General features: G+C 44.6%; 1 protein-coding gene across 2 annotated transcripts in view; it reads left to right on the forward strand.

Annotated features, from left to right (window-relative positions):
- The window catches only part of LOC129816580 (zinc finger protein GLI2-like), a 124425-nt gene that overhangs the window by 83219 nt on the left and 23187 nt on the right, over window positions 1-18019 (forward strand). For both annotated transcript variants that reach the window (XM_055871213.1, XM_055871214.1), the window contains 3 exons: window positions 4701-4895; window positions 16556-16757; window positions 17202-17403. In XM_055871213.1, the coding sequence (XP_055727188.1) occupies window positions 4701-4895; window positions 16556-16757; window positions 17202-17403 (599 nt within the window). The remainder of the gene's footprint in view (window positions 1-4700; window positions 4896-16555; window positions 16758-17201; window positions 17404-18019) is intronic.

Here is an 18019-nt window from a genome sequence, read left to right on the forward strand (position 1 = left end):
ATTCACTACCCTCCACCATCTTTAGTGTGTCTGTCCTATTCACTACCCTCCACCATCTTTAGTGTGTCTGTCCTATTCACTACCCTCCACCATCTTTAGTGTGTCTGTCCTATTCACTACCCTCCACCATCTTTAGTGTGTCTGTCCTATTCACTACCCTCCACCATCTTTAGTGTGTCTGTCCTATCCACTACCCTCCACCATCTTTAGTGTGTCTGTCCTATCCACTACCCTCCACCATCTTTAGTGTGTCTGTCCTATCCACTACCCTCCACCATCTTTAGTGTGTCTGTCCTATTCACTACCCTCCACCATCTTTAGTGTGTCTATCCACTACCCTCCACCATCTTTAGTGTGTCTGTCCTATCCACTACCCTCCACCATCTTTAGTGTGTCTGTCCTATTCACTACCCTCCACCATCTTTAGTGTGTCTGTCCTATTCACTACCCTCCACCATCTTTAGTGTGTCTGTCCTATTCACTACCCTCCACCATCTTTAGTGTGTCTGTCCTATCCACTACCCTCCACCATCTTTAGTGTGTCTGTCCTATCCACTACCCTCCACCATCTTTAGTGTGTCTGTCCTATTCACTACCCTCCACCATCTTTAGTGTGTCTGTCCTATTCACTACCCTCCACCATCTTTAGTGTGTCTGTCCTATTCACTACCCTCCACCATCCTTAGTGTGTCTATCCTATCCACTACCCTCCACCATCTTTAATGTGTCTGTCCTATCCACTACCCTCCACCATCTTTAGTGTGTCTGTCCTATTCACTACCCTCCACCATCCTTAGTGTGTCTATCCTATCCACTACCCTCCACCATCTTTAATGTGTCTGTCCTATCCACTACCCTCCACCATCTTTAGTGTGTCTGTCCTATTCACTACCCTCCACCATCTTTAATGTGTCTGTCCTATCCACTATCCTCCACCATCTTTAGTGTCTGTCCAGTCCACACAAAGCATCTGTACTGGAAGTGGTTATGTGATCTGGCAGGCGAGGAGAGCTTCTCTGTGGGCCTCCTGTTCTCTTTTATTTCTTTTTTTTTTTTTTAAACCTTATTTCTCTGTTTCTTTTGTCTTTCATGAGATACAATCAGTTGTTTGCATGATTTCTAATTTATTTTTATATTTTTTGGTAGCTTTTTTTCGTACAGCTGATTTGACCATAGTCTTTTTACGAGTTGTTCACATTCTGATATAGCAAGATTACATTTTTAAATGGGTCAATGTCTATAAGCTCTTTCAGATGAAATTATTATGCAAAAAATTATATCAGATTTTGTTTTTTAAAGTATTTCAATCTTCTCCTTCCTATTCTACTCGACTGAATATCACGTAAATTATACATCAATATGTTTTTGGTCTTCATTTTGGTGTGGCCCGTGGCTTTGGTAACGCAGAGGAAAGGGGCTCAAACCTCCACCCCCCTCTCTTTTCTCCCCAGTTTCACTAACTAACAGTAGAGACATTAAGCCCTTTGAGGGAGCTCAAACTACCCTTCTATCCCTCCACTCCCTCTCCTTTCTTCCTCCCTTTTCTAACAGTAGAGTATTGTGTGTATTGTTAGATATTACTGCACTGTTGGAGCAAAGAACACAAGCATTTCGCTGCATCCGTAATAACGTCTGCTAAATACACTACCGTTCAAAAGTTTGGGGTCACTTAGAAATGTTCTCGTTTTTGAAAGATTAGCCTATCACAATATTATATATGATCACTTGTGAATGATGCCCAACTTTAGAAACTGGTTTTATTTTGTGACTTTTTCTAATCATAGTCGCACACCTCATGTAGCCTAGCCCATAGGACTATATGTTTTGATAAGGTTTGTATCACAACTAAATAGCTTCTTAAAATTAAGCACATGAATCCGCTTTACAAGGGGGTTAGAGCCTAACTGGCATATATAAGCAGCACGTGAGTTTAACGTTTGGGGAAGAACATTTTCAACATAACAATGCACCTTTATAATAAAAGCATTACATGCATAATTGCATTTGCTGCCACTTTTGATAATGGTGTTTACCCGCTAATGGAACATTTGTACTTATAGCCTACTACCACGATAATGTGAAGAAATAGCTTATCAACATTTTAAACTAAATGTTCTGATCTATTGTGTCAGCCACATTGCGTAAACAAATATTGGGGGATGCTAGTGGTTGTATTCATTTGGGATCTATTGCACCCCACAACTTTCCCAGACTATGTTTGGAATATTTATTTATTGCACAGAATAGAATAGCACTCAGGAAGAAGGTCACAACTCTGATCTCTGGGCCGCAAAAGGCATGTTTTTTTTTGTCAAATTGTGAATGAGAGACTATTGAAGTGTGTACAACCTGCACACAAAAAACAAAGCAGAGCTCATACCTTTCAAGCGACTATTTTTCAAATCATCTTTAGTCTCATCATGCAGCCTTACAATGTATTAAAAAGCCAAACATATAGCCCAACGTTTGTAGAACAACTAAAGTTACATTAATAACTCTAAATTAAGCATATAGGAATACCTACTGTATTTCTTTGTTAAAAGGATTAGCCCCTTTTTAAAATTTTCGCCTAAAATGACATATCCAAATCTAACTGCCTGTAGCTGAAGCAAGGATATGCATATTCTTGGTACCATTTGAAAGGAAACACTTTGAAGTTTATGGAAATGTGAATGGAACGTAGCAGAATATAACACAATCGATCTGATAAAAGATAATACAAAGAAGAAAAAACGTTATTTTTTTATTTTTTTTGTACAATCATTTTTGAAACACAAGAGAAAGGCCATAATCTATTATTCCAGCTCAGGTGCAATTTGGATTTTGGCCACTAGATGCCATCAGTGTATGTGCAAAGTTTTAGACTGATCCAATGAACCATTGTATTTCTGTTCAAACTTTTGTGTCAAGACTGCTCAAATGTGCCTAATTTGTTTATTAATAACTTTTCATGTTCAAAATTGTGCACTCTTCTCAAACAATAGCATGGTATTCTTTCACTGTAACAGCTACTGTAAATTGGACAGTGCAGTTAGATTAAGAAGAATGTAATCTTTCTGCCAATATCAGATATGTCTATGTCCTGGGACATTTTCTTACTTACAACCTCATGCTAATCGCATTAGCCTATGTTATCTCAACCGTCCCGTGGAAGGGACACCGATCCAATGGAATTGGAATTGCTGCATGTGCACACTCCCTCAAATCGTCTGGAGAATATTTTTTTTTTTTAATTCAGCTTTGTTCAGTTGAATTCTTCATACTATAAAATAATATAAAATAATGCTATGGAATTCTAAGCAAATCTTGTCTGCTAAATGAACTAGTGTAGCCCACAGCCATATGGCATAGCCACATCAGGACCTAACATAAGGACAACTCAGAGTATGCTTTTCTTTTCTTCTGAAATAGAATACATTTTGTTCATATCATGCTTCTTTAGACCTGTTTAAAGTACATAATGGATTTATTGTGAAGGTGTAGGCTATATTACATGGATTTATTATACTTTTTAAAATGTAGATGTTCCAAAGGTCCGCATCAGTGGCTTGTAGTCCCTGTGTGGAAGCCAGGACATGCTAAATGTGTTTATGTTAATAAACGGGCAATTACAATGAGACTGACAGTTATTTGCTTGACAATCACCGGCTGACGAAATTTTGTGACCGCCACAGCCCTATATGTGACCAATAAAATTTGATTTGATGATTTGAGACATTAGCCCCTGACATATCCACAGGGACAAACGGAGAGCAGGAAACAGGGGGAGGAGGCCACAGTAATGGCTTTAGCCCACAGTGGCTCGCTGTGAAGGAAAGGAAAGAAACAAATCCATCTCTCACTCTTATAGCTTGTGACACTTTTAAATGTGGGTTTACTGGGTGCAGGTGTTAACATGTTTTACATCAATATTACTGTGGTGCTCAAGGGTTTCCCTGCTACTCACTATGGTTAGCATTTATGGCTTTCTGTGTGTGTGTGTGTGTGTGTGGTGTGTGTGTGTGTGTGTGTGTGTGTGTGTGTGTGTGTGTGTGTGTGTGTGTGTGTGTGTGTGTGTGTGTGTGTGTGTGTGTGTGTGTGTGTGTGTGTGTGTGTGTGTGTGTGTGTGTGTGTGTGTGTGTGTGTGTGTGTGTGTGTGTGAGTGGGTGTGTGTGTGTGTGTGTGTGAGTGGGTGTGTGTGGGTGGGTGGGTGTGTGTGGGTGGGTGTGAGCAGATAGTCTGTCACAGTTAATTTATGTACGAGACATGAGAAAAGCAGGAATGTGTTATCCCTTCTTTCTTTTTCTCCTTCTTTGTCTTCTTCCTTTACTCCCCAGGGTCATTCACACACCCCATCAAACCTCAGACTTCACCCATCGCTGACCAAAAGCCTTTTTGCCCCCAGGCATCTGCTGTAGCAAAGATCTTCAAACCTGTGAAGCAATGCACACTCTCTGTGTCTGTCTGTCTCTACGTCCTCTCATTTCCTCTCTCTCTCTCTCTCTCTCTCTCTCTCTCTCTCTCTCTCTCTCTCTCTCTCTCTCTCTCTCTCTCTCTCTCTCTCTCTCTCTCTCTCTCTCTCTCTCTCTGTCTGTGTCTCTGTCTCTCTTTGTCTATCTTTACCTCTCTCGCTGTCTGTCTGTTCCTGTGCCAGTCTTCCCTGTGTCAATTGTTGGTTAGTTAACAGGTGCCTCTCATCTCACCCACTCTCTGTCCTACAGTGACCCATGAGCACCTGAAGGAGCGTGGTCTGTTCAGCCTGCCCCCTCCCCCTCCAGGGGCCAACCCTACACAGTACTACCACCTCATGGCCAGTGGCAGAAGCACCTACGGAGACCTCCTCTTGCAGACCGGGGCGGCCGCGGCAGCAGCAGCCGCAGCAGCACACCTGCCCGACTACATCAGCTCTGTGGACGGTGAGTCACCCTGAAATAGTAAAGCACACCCACCAGGGTTGTATCGCAAGTGACACCCGATTCTCTAGATCAGGGGTATCCTGGAGTGCAACAACCACTGCAGGATTCAATCCCGACCAGACACCAAACCTGACTACACCAATCACCACACCAACCTAAATTCTTCACCTGGTCTCACATGTCTAAAGCGACGCTAAACGACCAGGGTTTCCTACACGTTATAGTGCACTACTTTGGACTCACCTCACTGCTAGTTGTATCATATATTCAAAAAATATTTTACCTTTATTTAACTTGGCAAGTCAGTTAAGAACAAATTCTTATTTACAATGACAGCCTACCCCGGCCAAATCCTAACCCGGACGACACTGGGCCAATTGTGCGCCGCCCTATGGGACTCCCGATCACAGCCTGTTGTGAAACAGCCTGGAATTTAACCAGGGTCTGTAGTGATGACTCTAGCACTGAGATGCAGTGCCTTATACCACTGTGCCACTCAGGAGCCCCTTATAAACTGGGTGGTTCGAGCCCTAAATGCTGATTGGCTGAACGCCGTGGTATATCAGACTGCATTCTACGAGTATGACAATACATTTATTTTTACTGCTCTAATTACATTGGTAAACAGTTTATAATAGCAATAAGGCTCCTCCGGGGTTTGTGATACTGTATACAGTGCATTCGGAAAGTAGTCAGACCCCTTGACTTTTTCCATATTTTGTTACGTTACAGCTTCATTCTAAAACAGATTACATTTATAACTTTTTATTTCATAATTCTACACACAATACCCCATAATGACAGAACCAAAACAGGTTTTTAGACATTTTTGCAAATGTATTAAAAATATAATAACACATTTACATAAGTATTCAGACCCTTTACTCAGTACTTTGTTGAAGCACCTTTGGCAGTGATTACAGCCTTGCGTCTTTGAGTCTTGGTGGTTCCAAACTGTGGGACCTTATATAGACAGGTGTGTGCCTTTCCAAATCACGTCCAATCACTTGAATGTACCACAGGTGGACTCCAATCAAGTTGTAGAAACATCTCAAGGATGATCAATGGAAACAGGATGCATCTGAGCTCAATTATGATTTTTTGACTAAGGGCTGTGTCCAGGCACTCCACATTGTGTCGTGCATAAGAACAGCCCTTAGCTGTGGTATATTGGCCATATACCACACCCCCTCGTGCCTTATTGCTTAGTTATCCATATACCACACTACTAAATACTAACAGCTTAGTTATCCATATACCACACTACTAAATACTAACAGCTTAGTTATCCATATACCACACTACTAAATACAAACAGCTTAGTTATCCATATACCACACTACTAAATACAAACAGCTTAGTTATCCATATACCACACTACTAAATACAAACAGCTTAGTTATCCATATACCACACTACTAAATACAAACAGCTTAGTTATCCATATACCACACTACTAAATACAAACAGCTTAGTTATCCATATACCACACTACTAAATACAAACAGCTTAGTTATCCATATACCACACTACTAAATACAAACAGCTTAGTTATCCATATACCACACTACTAAATACAAACAGCTTAGTTATCCATTTACCACACTACTAAATACAAACAGCTTAGTTATCCATATACCACACTACTAAATACAAACAGCTTAGTTATCCATATACCACACTACTAAATACAAACAGCTTAGTTATCCATATACCACACTACTAAATACAAACAGCTTAGTTATCCATATACCACACTACTAAATACAAACAGCTTAGTTATCCATATACCACACTACTAAATACAAACAGCTTAGTTATCCATATACCACACTACTAAATACAAACAGCTTAGTTATCCATATACCACACTACTAAATACAAACAGCTTAGTTATCCATATACCACACTACTAAATACAAACAGCTTAGTTATCCATATACCACACTACTAAATACTAACAGCCTTGTCGCCCTTTGTGCTGATCTCCAGGTATGTGGATGTGGTGCTGTGCTTTTCATAGATGCCTTTTCTTCTTGTGGTTTTCTGTGTGTAAGACTTCCCCACATCAAAGTGAGAGTCGTGGGGTCTTATATACACACAGAAAGGCCTGAGGCTGGGGACTCGTAAAAACCCCTACTGTTCTCCCAGCACAGGCTTCTTATTCACACAGCCAGTCATATGGTCTTTTAGGTGTGCTACACTGTTATCAGTAACATCCTGTAAATTCACAGCGGTAACCTTAAAAGGGCAATCATGGAGAGAGGGGGGGGGGGCAGTGGATGTACTATATTGCAGGCAGCAGCAGATGCCAGAGCTTCTATATCTGTCTCTTCTCTTTCTCAGTCAGTGTTATGGCAGGTATACTGTAAATCTGTGGTTCCTGCTCTGCTCTCTACAGCTAATGGCAAGGACAGAGGCTAGATGCAGGCAGGGGTCATTCAGTGACAGTGTGACAGAAGAGAAGTGGCGAACAACCCTGCTTTTCACAGAAGTCAGACATATGGTGAGGGACCTAAACCTTGCTGCCAGTCTGTTTCACTCGCCTGTTATATGCATTGTTATTGGACCCAGAACTACAGATGTAGGATCTTAATTTGATCACCCTGTTGCAGGATAACTTTCCTTCAATTTAAAACGTATAGTGTATTTGAGGTTTAAAAGGTTTCTGAAGTTTGTAATTTTCACTTTGACATTTCAGACTTGATTTTCCCTTACACAAAAAGTATCAACCCCTACAAAAATGTCTATTAATTATAATCCACATAATAATTCACATTTCCTGTTTCTGCAGGAATATTTTCCTGCTGTAGCAAACTGACTCAAATTAATATCCTACATCTGTATGAGCAGAGTGATAGTAAGTAAGGCCTAACATTGCTGCAAGTACCTGGACCAAGACTTTTGGATTCGACTTAAGTTAAATGAACCCAGGAACCTTCCAGTAAGCTGTATGAGGGCAATATAGTGCTGAGTGGAAAACTAAACTAAACTGTCCATGAAAGTAAGCCTTTCGATGCCTTTCGACAATCAAAGAAATGGAGACGCTGCCTCCCAGGCACAGACTCCCGGTGTAGTATCCATATCACTTTCATCCTGTCTCAACCCACCCAAGGAAAATGAGCGAGAGCGAGCCATCTAACAGTGTTTCCACCTCATCTGTCACGCTCCCGGTCCACCCTGCGTGACGCTTACGCATCAATCCTCACACGCACACGCTAGGAAAACAGGACCGCCGTTGAAATTAACCTTAAATTACCCCTAAATCCCATAATCAAACATGAAGAGGGAGGGAGGGTGGAGAACGGACGGCTAGTTTGGGGCATAGATGTTGTTGCCTTCCCCTTCCACTACTCCGTCCCTCCATTCCTCCATCCACTTCTCTCTCCCGGTGTGACCGCCACTGCTGCTGGCTGCCCACAGTTGTTTGGGGAGGCTGTTTTCTCAGACACCCACAGACACCGACTCACACAGCACAGCACTGGGCCTTCTCCTTCTCCTCGCCGGGTTTGATGTGGTCAACGTCCGGGCACTCTTGGGCCTGGGGCTCTCTGTTAGTGCGGTTAGCGAGGCTAGCAGCTCCACACACACAGCCTCTGTATTGACCCAGCCAGCCATCTAATGGCTCAGGGGCTCAGCAGACAGCCTGGCGAATAAAGAGACTCATTTAACAGCAGAGAGGGCGATACATATGCATCGAGACCCCAACGTTTGTTTTGGAAGCTTTGCTCTGATAAAATAAAATAAAATTTATATGCTTATTTCAAAATCAGTTTATGCTCTAATAAACCCATTGGACCTACCACAAGAGCAGAGTCCTCAGTGAACCCAAAGTAAAAGTATGGCTGGTTATTTTCCCTACCAGTTATTCCTATTAGTACTGCAGACATGAGAGAGTGGGCTTAGAGGTTTAAGGTTGAACTATAAAATAGTGATCGTTGTTAATAAAAGAGAGAAATGTGTTTATGGAAAATTCTGCCGTGCCGGTGAGTAGAGTAAAGTTTTACGACAGTCTGGTATCGTCGTATCGCCATAGGGCTAAATGTATGGATTTACTGTCAATTGTACAGCTTGCCATTAAGCAGACCTATAAACCAGACACTCTCTCTGTCTTTTTCTCAGGAACATGGTTAAATTACACTAAACATGTCACCCTGATGCTGTCCAGTCCAGTCTACCAGAGCTAACTGCTCACGAAAGACCATGCAACCCTGTCTCCATGCATGGTACTGTATTCTATACGTTGGCAATTGTATACTGTGTACAACAATTGATGAGAACAGTCAATAATCTGAACAATAATCTGTGTGAGCATCCTTTAACATTGTTGGGTCCCTTTGTTAAGGGTGAAGGGGAGTAGCTAAGTAAGTAGTAATGCTTTCTCTAAGAACACATTATGGGCCCTGGTCAAAAGTAGTGCACTATACAGTATTGGGGAGCCATTTGGGACGCAGACAGTAGCTTTCTGCTCCTCTCCTCCGCCTACTGTGTGACTGACTGAGACATGGGTGCCATGTAGTCTGCTTTGACAGGCCTACAAACAAACACCAGCAGATCCTGCCTGCCGTCGGTCGGCCGGTTAGTGTGGGCCGTGCCGAAACGCTCTCCTTCACTGCCGTGCCAAATGCGTGTCCATGCCAATGGCGTGCTCTGACACGTTCATGTGACGGGCGGGCCGACACGCAGGCTGAAAGAACAGTCTCCGCTAAAACAACAAAGACCAATTTCCCCCTCTAGTAGCAGACACTTCCAGCAGACCAGGCAGAGGCCAGTTGGGCCTTGTTCCCTAAAACCCCTTGTAAACCTAAAGGAAATCTATTGCACGTGACATGTTATGTTATGAGTGATCTCTGAGAGATAAAGGGGAAGAGATGGGCCCCTGGGTGGATGAACACGCAAATAAATACATCTGTCAGTACATCTGTCAGTAACTAACCGCAGGCTTCGACAACACAGCCTAATGCAAACACAGCACACAGCGTATCACTGGGATAATATGCTGTTACACAGTCTGATAGTGGGCCAAACCAAGGGGGGATATTATGCTGTTACACAGCCTGATGGTGGGCCAAACCAAGGGGGGATATTATGCTGTTACACATCCTGATGGTGGACCAAACCAAGGGGGGATAATATGCTGTTACACAGCCTGATGGTGGGCCAAACTAAGGGGGAATATTATGCTGTTACACAGCCTGATGGTGGGCCAAACCAAGGGGGGATATTATGCTGTTACACAGCCTGATGGTGGACCAAACCAAGGGGGGATATTATGCTGTTACACATCCTGATGGTGGACCAAACCAAGGGGGGATATTATGCTGTTACACAGCCTGATGGTGGACCAAACCAAGGGGGGATATTATGCTGTTACACAGCCTGATGGTGGACCAAACCAAGGGGGGATATTATGCTGTTACACATCCTGATGGTGGGCCAAACCAAGGGGGGATATTATGCTGTTACACATCCTGATGGTGGACCAAACCAAGGGGGGATATTATGCTGTTACACATCCTGATGGTGGACCAAACCAAGGGGGGATATTATGCTGTTACACATCCTGATGGCGGGCCAAACCAAGGGGGGATATTATGCTGTTACACATCCTGATGGTGGGCCAAACCAAAGGGGGATATTATGCTGTTACACAGCCTGATGGTGGACCAAACTTGCAGCACCCAGCAGAACACATACAGTACATCACCAAACTAAGGGGACGAGGGTAAGCTTTTTCAGTTGTCTAAACAATCTGTCTCCTCACTTCTCCTTTATTGCACTGATCTATAAGAACTGACTAGGTTCTTTAAACATTTGACACAAAGCAAATGTGTTTCAGTGTATTTTTTTTTAAAGTCCTACAGATTACAGTGAATGATGCACAGTCTTGATAATGGGGGGGTGGGGGGGGGGACAGGTCATAGAGAACTAACCGTAGAGGAACCTGCTGGCGGGAAAATAAACTGAAGGTCCTATGACAATAGCTGCTGCCAAAGTAAATATCTTCCATCTAGTCAGAGGAAAAATACATCTGGGGATGAGGGGGGGGTGTGAGGGAGGGACAGAGAAGGAGGGGGGTCTTTTCCCCCTGGTTTGACTACATACACAAACACTTACTGTATGAACACCCAGCAGACATGTGCTCACACACACACGTCTGGCTTTAGCAGGCCACTAGGGGCTCACAGGGGAATCATCGCAGCGAGCCTCCTCTAATAAAATGTGCAGTGATGGTATTAGAGAGATTTACCAGGGAAAATAAACATTCCTCACCACTCGGAGGAGAGCAGAGCGGAGCTGGGCTAGGGCTCTTGGCTGGCTGGTACCCAGGCTGGGGTGTAGTTCAGGGAGGCGATTGGGCATCGCGCTGGGCCTCTCCCTCGCCTCGCAGGATCAACGCCTGGGCCTGCATGCTTCACCTCAGTCTAGGGTCACCTGAGAGAGAGAGAGCAGTGGATATAGTGGAACCACTGTATAGCAACTATACTAGAGAAAGAGAGTCCAGAGAGTAGTTCTGAGCGATTAAACCAAAATGTTGGTTATTTTTTGGTTTTTAGAAAACTAATTGACTGATGTCTGTTACATTTTATTGGATTCCATTTTGTTCCGTTTTTTGAGCTGCTGTTTCTCTAGAGATAAATCAGATCATGCCCGAACTGTGCAATGTAGTAGGGAGTTGTAGTTTCCAACAGGAATATGTTATACATAGTTTAGCGCAGAAAACGTGATTTTTAACTGCAATGACCATAATCCATAGCGCAGCAGCTGCTTGTCCAGTCTGTGTTTATTTTATGCCTGCTATGTAAGAGAAAGAAGAATGTGCGATCAAGAGGGGATACAGAGCAGTTGCTTCGCAAGGTATTGTTATTCAGCAGAAATAAAAGTATGCCTTATTTACTTTGAAGAACTACTAAAGTTGGGATTTTTGTCCAACAGCATAGGAAGCAGCTCTATAGAGATGAGATGATGACTTGGAATTAAATAATAAAGTCATCAAATAAAACAAATGTAATATACACAACAACTGACATATTTGATTAAAGTAAAGTACTGTGAATAACTGATGGTTATTCACACATGGTCCGTCACTACCATTATGGGACTTAATTGTTTTATTCTGTGTTGTTACAGCATTCAACCCACATAATGCATAGTGACTTTAATGTTTCAAAAATCATCAAAACCCAAAATCATGCAAAAAATATTATAATCAGTGAGAGAGACCAGATAGACCAGAGAGAGAGATACCAGAGAGAGGGAGAGAAACCAGTGAGAGAGACCAGAGAAAGAAATATCAGAGACCAGTGAGAGAGACCAGAGGGAGAGAGACCAGAGAAAGAGAGACCAGAGAAGAAGAGAGACCAGCGAGAGGGAGAGACCAGAGAGAGAGACCAGCGTAAGAGATATCAGAGAAAGAGAGACCAGAGAGAGAGAGAGACCAGAGAAAGAGAGACCAGAGAAAAAGAGACCAGAGAAAGAGAGACCAGAGAGAGAGAGAGTCCAGAGAGACCAGAGAAAGAGAGACCAGAGAGAGAGTCAGAGCCAGAAAGCAGCGGATGTAGTGAATCAACACTCCTAACTAATGACCCAACAAAGCCAGGCCCTCCACAGGGCTCCACTGGCTCTCCTGATCCCATACAAACTGTTACACTGAACAAAGGGAGACTACCTTTGTGTGCCGTGCTGTGTGTGGAACCTGTGCCAACTCTCATTCGGAGGGCTTTGGTTTAGGGCTGTACTGGGGTTGGTGGGGAGGGACGGGGGGTAAAGGATAACTACCCTCCAATTAGAGTTTTCTGATTTTCCACAAAGCCATTTCAATTAAAACAGCAAGGCAGATGCTTAAAATAATCACTCTGCCCCATTTTCGTTTTTTGGTGAATGTGCACTGAAGTGCCTGTAATTATGAGCCCAGATCCCCCAATTATAGCCAACCCTCCCCGTGCTCTGCTCTCCTCTGCTCCCACAGAGAGTCCTAGACCTAAAGAACAGGACATATCTCTCCGCCAGCGCTTTGCCACCTCCCCGCGGCGTATCCCGCCTCATAGAACATCTGGTTTCTCACTCTCCGCTACCGGAACCTGGCGTATCCCTAAATTAGAGCCCCGCCACCTATAAAACACTCCATCGCCGTGTGAGTGTTGCCTGAGTGACCTCTAGCAGAGCAGACGCAGCAATGACCTTGTACGCTGTGTCTCTAACACGGAGGCCCGGAGGAGTGTATCCTTAGTGTGCCAGATCCAGGCTAGAGGAGCGAACACTGCTCCCATGCACACACTGTTGACTAACACATTAGCTCGGGACTCTTAAGGGGGAAATGAAGTTGTATTGAATTGCATAGGGAGAGACTACAGTTTGTCTAGGGGTGAATACGGAGGGGGATTTTGGGGTTGGAGGTATAAGGTATGAGAGGGTTTGAGATCCTGTCTGAGGGTAGGGGTGTGTGGTGGTGGGTTTGGGTTTGGGGGGTTATGACTACAGTTTGTTTAGGGGCATAGGGGTGGGGTTTGGGGGAGGTTGTAGGTATGTCTTTTGGAAAGGGGGTGAGACCATGTCTGGGTAATGGGGTTTGGAGGGTAGGAGGTATGAGGCAGTCTTTTGGGATAGGAGCCAAGGGGGTGAGGCAGGCGCCAGCCTTGCCAGGCTGCGAGTTGTACCCTGTTTGGTTTCCTGATTTATTAAGTGGCACATTAATAAGCATCTCCCCTGAGGTTCAGTTCTGTGGCAAGCAGAGATTAATAGGACCGCTGCACCGCGCACGCACGCACACACACACACACAAGCGGCTCCACAATGGGCCAGCCCAGTCCCAGGCAGAGAGAAAGAGCCATTAGACTCAATGTAAATCCACCCAAAACTTTTCTAGAGAACTATAAACCCGCCGCTGTATTCGGGTATCAACCCTCTCCCCTCTACTCCCTCTCTTCCCCCTCTCCCCTGAGACAAACCCCCCTCTTTCTCAACACGCCTAATGATACATGACACATTTATTTATTAGCTTCATAGAGGAACATTCCTATGGACCGTTTGTTGTTTTTGCCAACTCTTTCATAAATATCTCTTACATCTCTACAGCTAGTTTTCATAGAGCAGCCAGAGTCCTTCTATCCTGCAGCTCTTTATTCACATATGCCTTTTATAACGTAATAGTTTGAAAACGTAAGACTTAAGTTTTTACACACACACACACCATGTATAAGACTACAGTTTTTATGGCCGTAGGTTTGGAATAGTATAGTGGTCTCTGGATCCATACGGCCTGGAAGGAAGGATCACTAATTTACCCAATAAAGCAGGTTGACAGTGGTGTGTTTGACATGTTGGCGGCTGGTGTGTGTGTACGTGTCTGTGTGTGACGGGGCACGTGTTTTGGCGAGGTGGGATGAAAGCTATTAAGAACTTCCTGTTGCCAGCACCTCTGATGAAGCCCCCTGTTAGGCCTAATAACCCTCCAGGTGAGTACTACCCTCAGTCCTCTTCCCTGGTCTGTGTCCTGTCCCCTCACACCAGGGCTAATGCTCAGCACCTGTTGACCCACAGCAGCTGGCCAACACTCCCCTCTACCCTTACCCTGTATTCCGTTAGCCACTCCCCTCTACCCTTACCCTGTATTCCGTTAGCCACTCCCCTCTACCCTTACCCTGTATTCCCGTTAGCCACTCCCCTCTACCCTTACCCTGTATTCCCGTTAGCCACTCCCCTCTACCCTTACCCTGTATCCCGTTATCCACTCCCCTCTACCCTTACCCTGTATTCCGTTAGCCACTCCCCTCTACCCTTACCCTGTATTCCCGTTAGCCACTCCCCTCTACCCTTACTCTGTATTCCGTTAGCCACTCCCCTCTACCCTTACCCTGTATTCCCGTTAGCCACTCCCCTCTACCCTTACTCTGTATTCCCGTTAGCCACTCCCCTCTACCCTTACCCTGTATTCCGTTAGCCACTCCCCTCTACCCTTACCCTGTATTCCCGTTAGCCACTCCCCTCTACCCTTACCCTGTATTCCGTTAGCCACTCCCCTCTACCCTTACCCTGTATTCCCGTTAGCCACTCCCCTCTACCCTTACTCTGTATTCCGTTAGCCACTCCCCTCTACCCTTACCCTGTATTCCCGTTAGCCACTCCCCTCTACCCTTACCCTGTATTCCCGTTAGCCACTCCCCTCTACCCTTACCCTGTATTCCGTTAGCCACTCCCCTCTACCCTTACTCTGTATTCCGTTAGCCACTCCCCTCTACCCTTACCCTGTATTCCCGTTAGCCACTCCCCTCTACCCTTACCCTGTATTCCGTTAGCCACTCCCCTCTACCCTTACCCTGTATTCCGTTAGCCACTCCCCTCTACCCTTACCCTGTATTCCGTTAGCCACTCCCCTCTACCCTTACCCTGTATTCCCGTTAGCCACTCCCCTCTACCCTTACCCTGTATTCCTGTTAGCCACTCCCCTCTACCCTTACCCTGTATTCCCGTTAGCCACTCCCCTCTACCCTTACCCTGTATTCCGTTAGCCACTCCCCTCTACCCTTACCCTGTATTCCCGTTAGCCACTCCCCTCTACCCTTACTCTGTATTCCGTTAGCCACTCCCCTCTACCCTTACCCTGTATTCCCGTTAGCCACTCCCCTCTACCCTTACCCTGTATTCCGTTAGCCACTCCCCTCTACCCTTACTCTGTATTCCGTTAGCCACTCCCCTCTACCGTTACCCTGTATTCCCGGTAGCCACTCCCCTCTACCCTTACCCTGTATTCCCGGTAGCCACTCCCCTCTACCGTTACCCTGTATTCCCGGTAGCCACTCCCCTCTACCCTTACCCTGTATTCCTTAGCCACTCCCCCCTATCACCTCCTCTGTCTCTTTCCATCTCTCCCTACAGTAGCTGTCACCCATTGCCACTGGAACACAGGAGTCAAAATGACGTACACAGAACTACGTGGTTTTAGTATGTCTACATGCATTCTTATAGAGAATAAGGGTTAGTATCAAACACAACCTGAGGGAATTAGTGATAAAAGGGTTAAAGTTACCACAAAGTACAAAACAACAGTTCATGGGCAAAACGTGGGCAAAATTTTACTGTAATGTTCATGCTCCAAAAACAGCTTAGGAAAAGCCCTCCACAACTCTCTAGGTTGACTTCTGCCCTTTGTAGCTATGCCTCATTCTTTTAATGGTATTCTCAAATAAATGTGTTTAAATTGCCTCTATTTAACTTTCTGAAATGCAACTGACTGGGTGAGATTCTTATCACGGTAATTACAGAAAATGATTGCAAGTGATTAATTATGCATAAGAGGATGTGAACTTTAAGGGGAGAAAGAGAGTTGTATGAGAGAGATGCTGGAGAGAGATAGCCCGCGTCCCAAATGGCACCTTATTCCCTATACAGTGCACCACTTTTGACCAGAGCCCTATGCCAGAGCCCAGTCAAAAGCAGTGCACTATATAGGGAATAGGGTGCCATTTGGAGCACAGCCATTAACAGACTGAGGGGGGACTGTACTGTAGTCTAGACCAGACTAGCAGCACAATGACCTCTACTAGAACGCCTCTGGAGAAAATATTTGTGCTGCTTTCATCTAAAAACAGATGATGACTAGTGACAACAGTTAAACAGTTATCAAATACATTTGATTGATTGATTGTGTTCATTCTCTGCAGTGTCCAGGTTCTCCAGCCCCAGACTGACCCCCAGGCTGAACAGGAAGCGAGCCCTGTCCATCTCCCCTCTCTCAGACGCCAGCATCGACCTGCAGACCATGATCCGTACCTCGCCCAACTCTCTGGTGGCTTACATCAACAACTCACGCTCCAGCTCTGCAGCCAGCAGCTCCTACGGACACCTGTCAGTCAGCGGCATCAGGTGCAGGACATACACACATGCATTCACACACATACTGTACATACATACGCACACACACACACACACACACACACACACACACACACACACACACACACACACACACACACACACACACACACACACACACACACACACACACACACACACACACACACACACACACACACACACACACACACACACACAAGGCATTACACCAGTCACTCACTCAAAGAAAACTTACAAGGTATTCTAACTTTTCTCATCTTTAAATGTTAGAGTATTTATTACTTTCACATATCTATACATCTATTGAAGGGCTCCACATACACTAGTCACTCGTTCACTCAATCGCCACAGCATTCAACCTTATGTCCAGGCCTATAGCGGAGTTATGTCTGTCTCTTGCTATTGTAAATGGAGTGGATCCACTAATAACTGTCCTTCCCTTTCCTCTCCCAGTCCGTCGTTCACCTTCCCCCACTCCATCAACCCCATGGCATACCAGCAGCTGTTCAACCAACAGAGAGGCCTGAGTGCGTTCGGCCATACCCCTCCCCTCATCCAGCCCTCGCCCTCCTTCGCTGCCCGCCAGCATGCCCACGCCATTGCAGCCTCCGCACTCAACACAACCCACAACACCTCCAGCTCTGAGTCCAACCAGGTGAGTCTCCTAAACCAGGGATGCAAACTGCTGAGGGCCCAAAAAGGTGACTTTTTTTGTTGTTGTACTGAAACATGTAAAAAATCCCTGCTACGGGGAATGCAGGTTTTAACTAATTAAACAACAAAGAATATGATCTACATGATCAGTCTCTGTGTGTAAAATAAAAAGTGGTTAATGTGAACCTAACTCACAGATTTATAAAAACTATATATTTTAAAAAAGCAATCCAATGTTATTTGTTGCCTAGACTTTACTGCAAATGACACTCTTGAGAAAGAACAATACACTAATAATGCAGTTAGCCATGACAGCCTTTATAATAGAACGCTTGTGACCACACACATCTAAATACTGCACTTGGGGAAAAAACATCTTAAAGTAGAAATAGAATGAAAGAAACAGGCATTCCATTTTTGCTCTATTATAGTGGCCACTATAGTTGACATCGATCAAGTGCACAAGGCTACATGTGTGCAAAAATAACGTTCACTGAGTAAAACAAATTATAATCTCCCCTCACTCACACGTGTTACTGTCAAATTCAAAACTGTGTGCAAAAATAACGTTCACTGAGTAAAACAAATTATAATCTCCCCTCACTCACACGTGTTAC

The sequence above is a fragment of the Salvelinus fontinalis genome, chromosome 19 (genome assembly GCF_029448725.1).
Source record: "Salvelinus fontinalis isolate EN_2023a chromosome 19, ASM2944872v1, whole genome shotgun sequence".
Lineage (NCBI taxonomy): Eukaryota > Metazoa > Chordata > Actinopteri > Salmoniformes > Salmonidae > Salvelinus > Salvelinus fontinalis.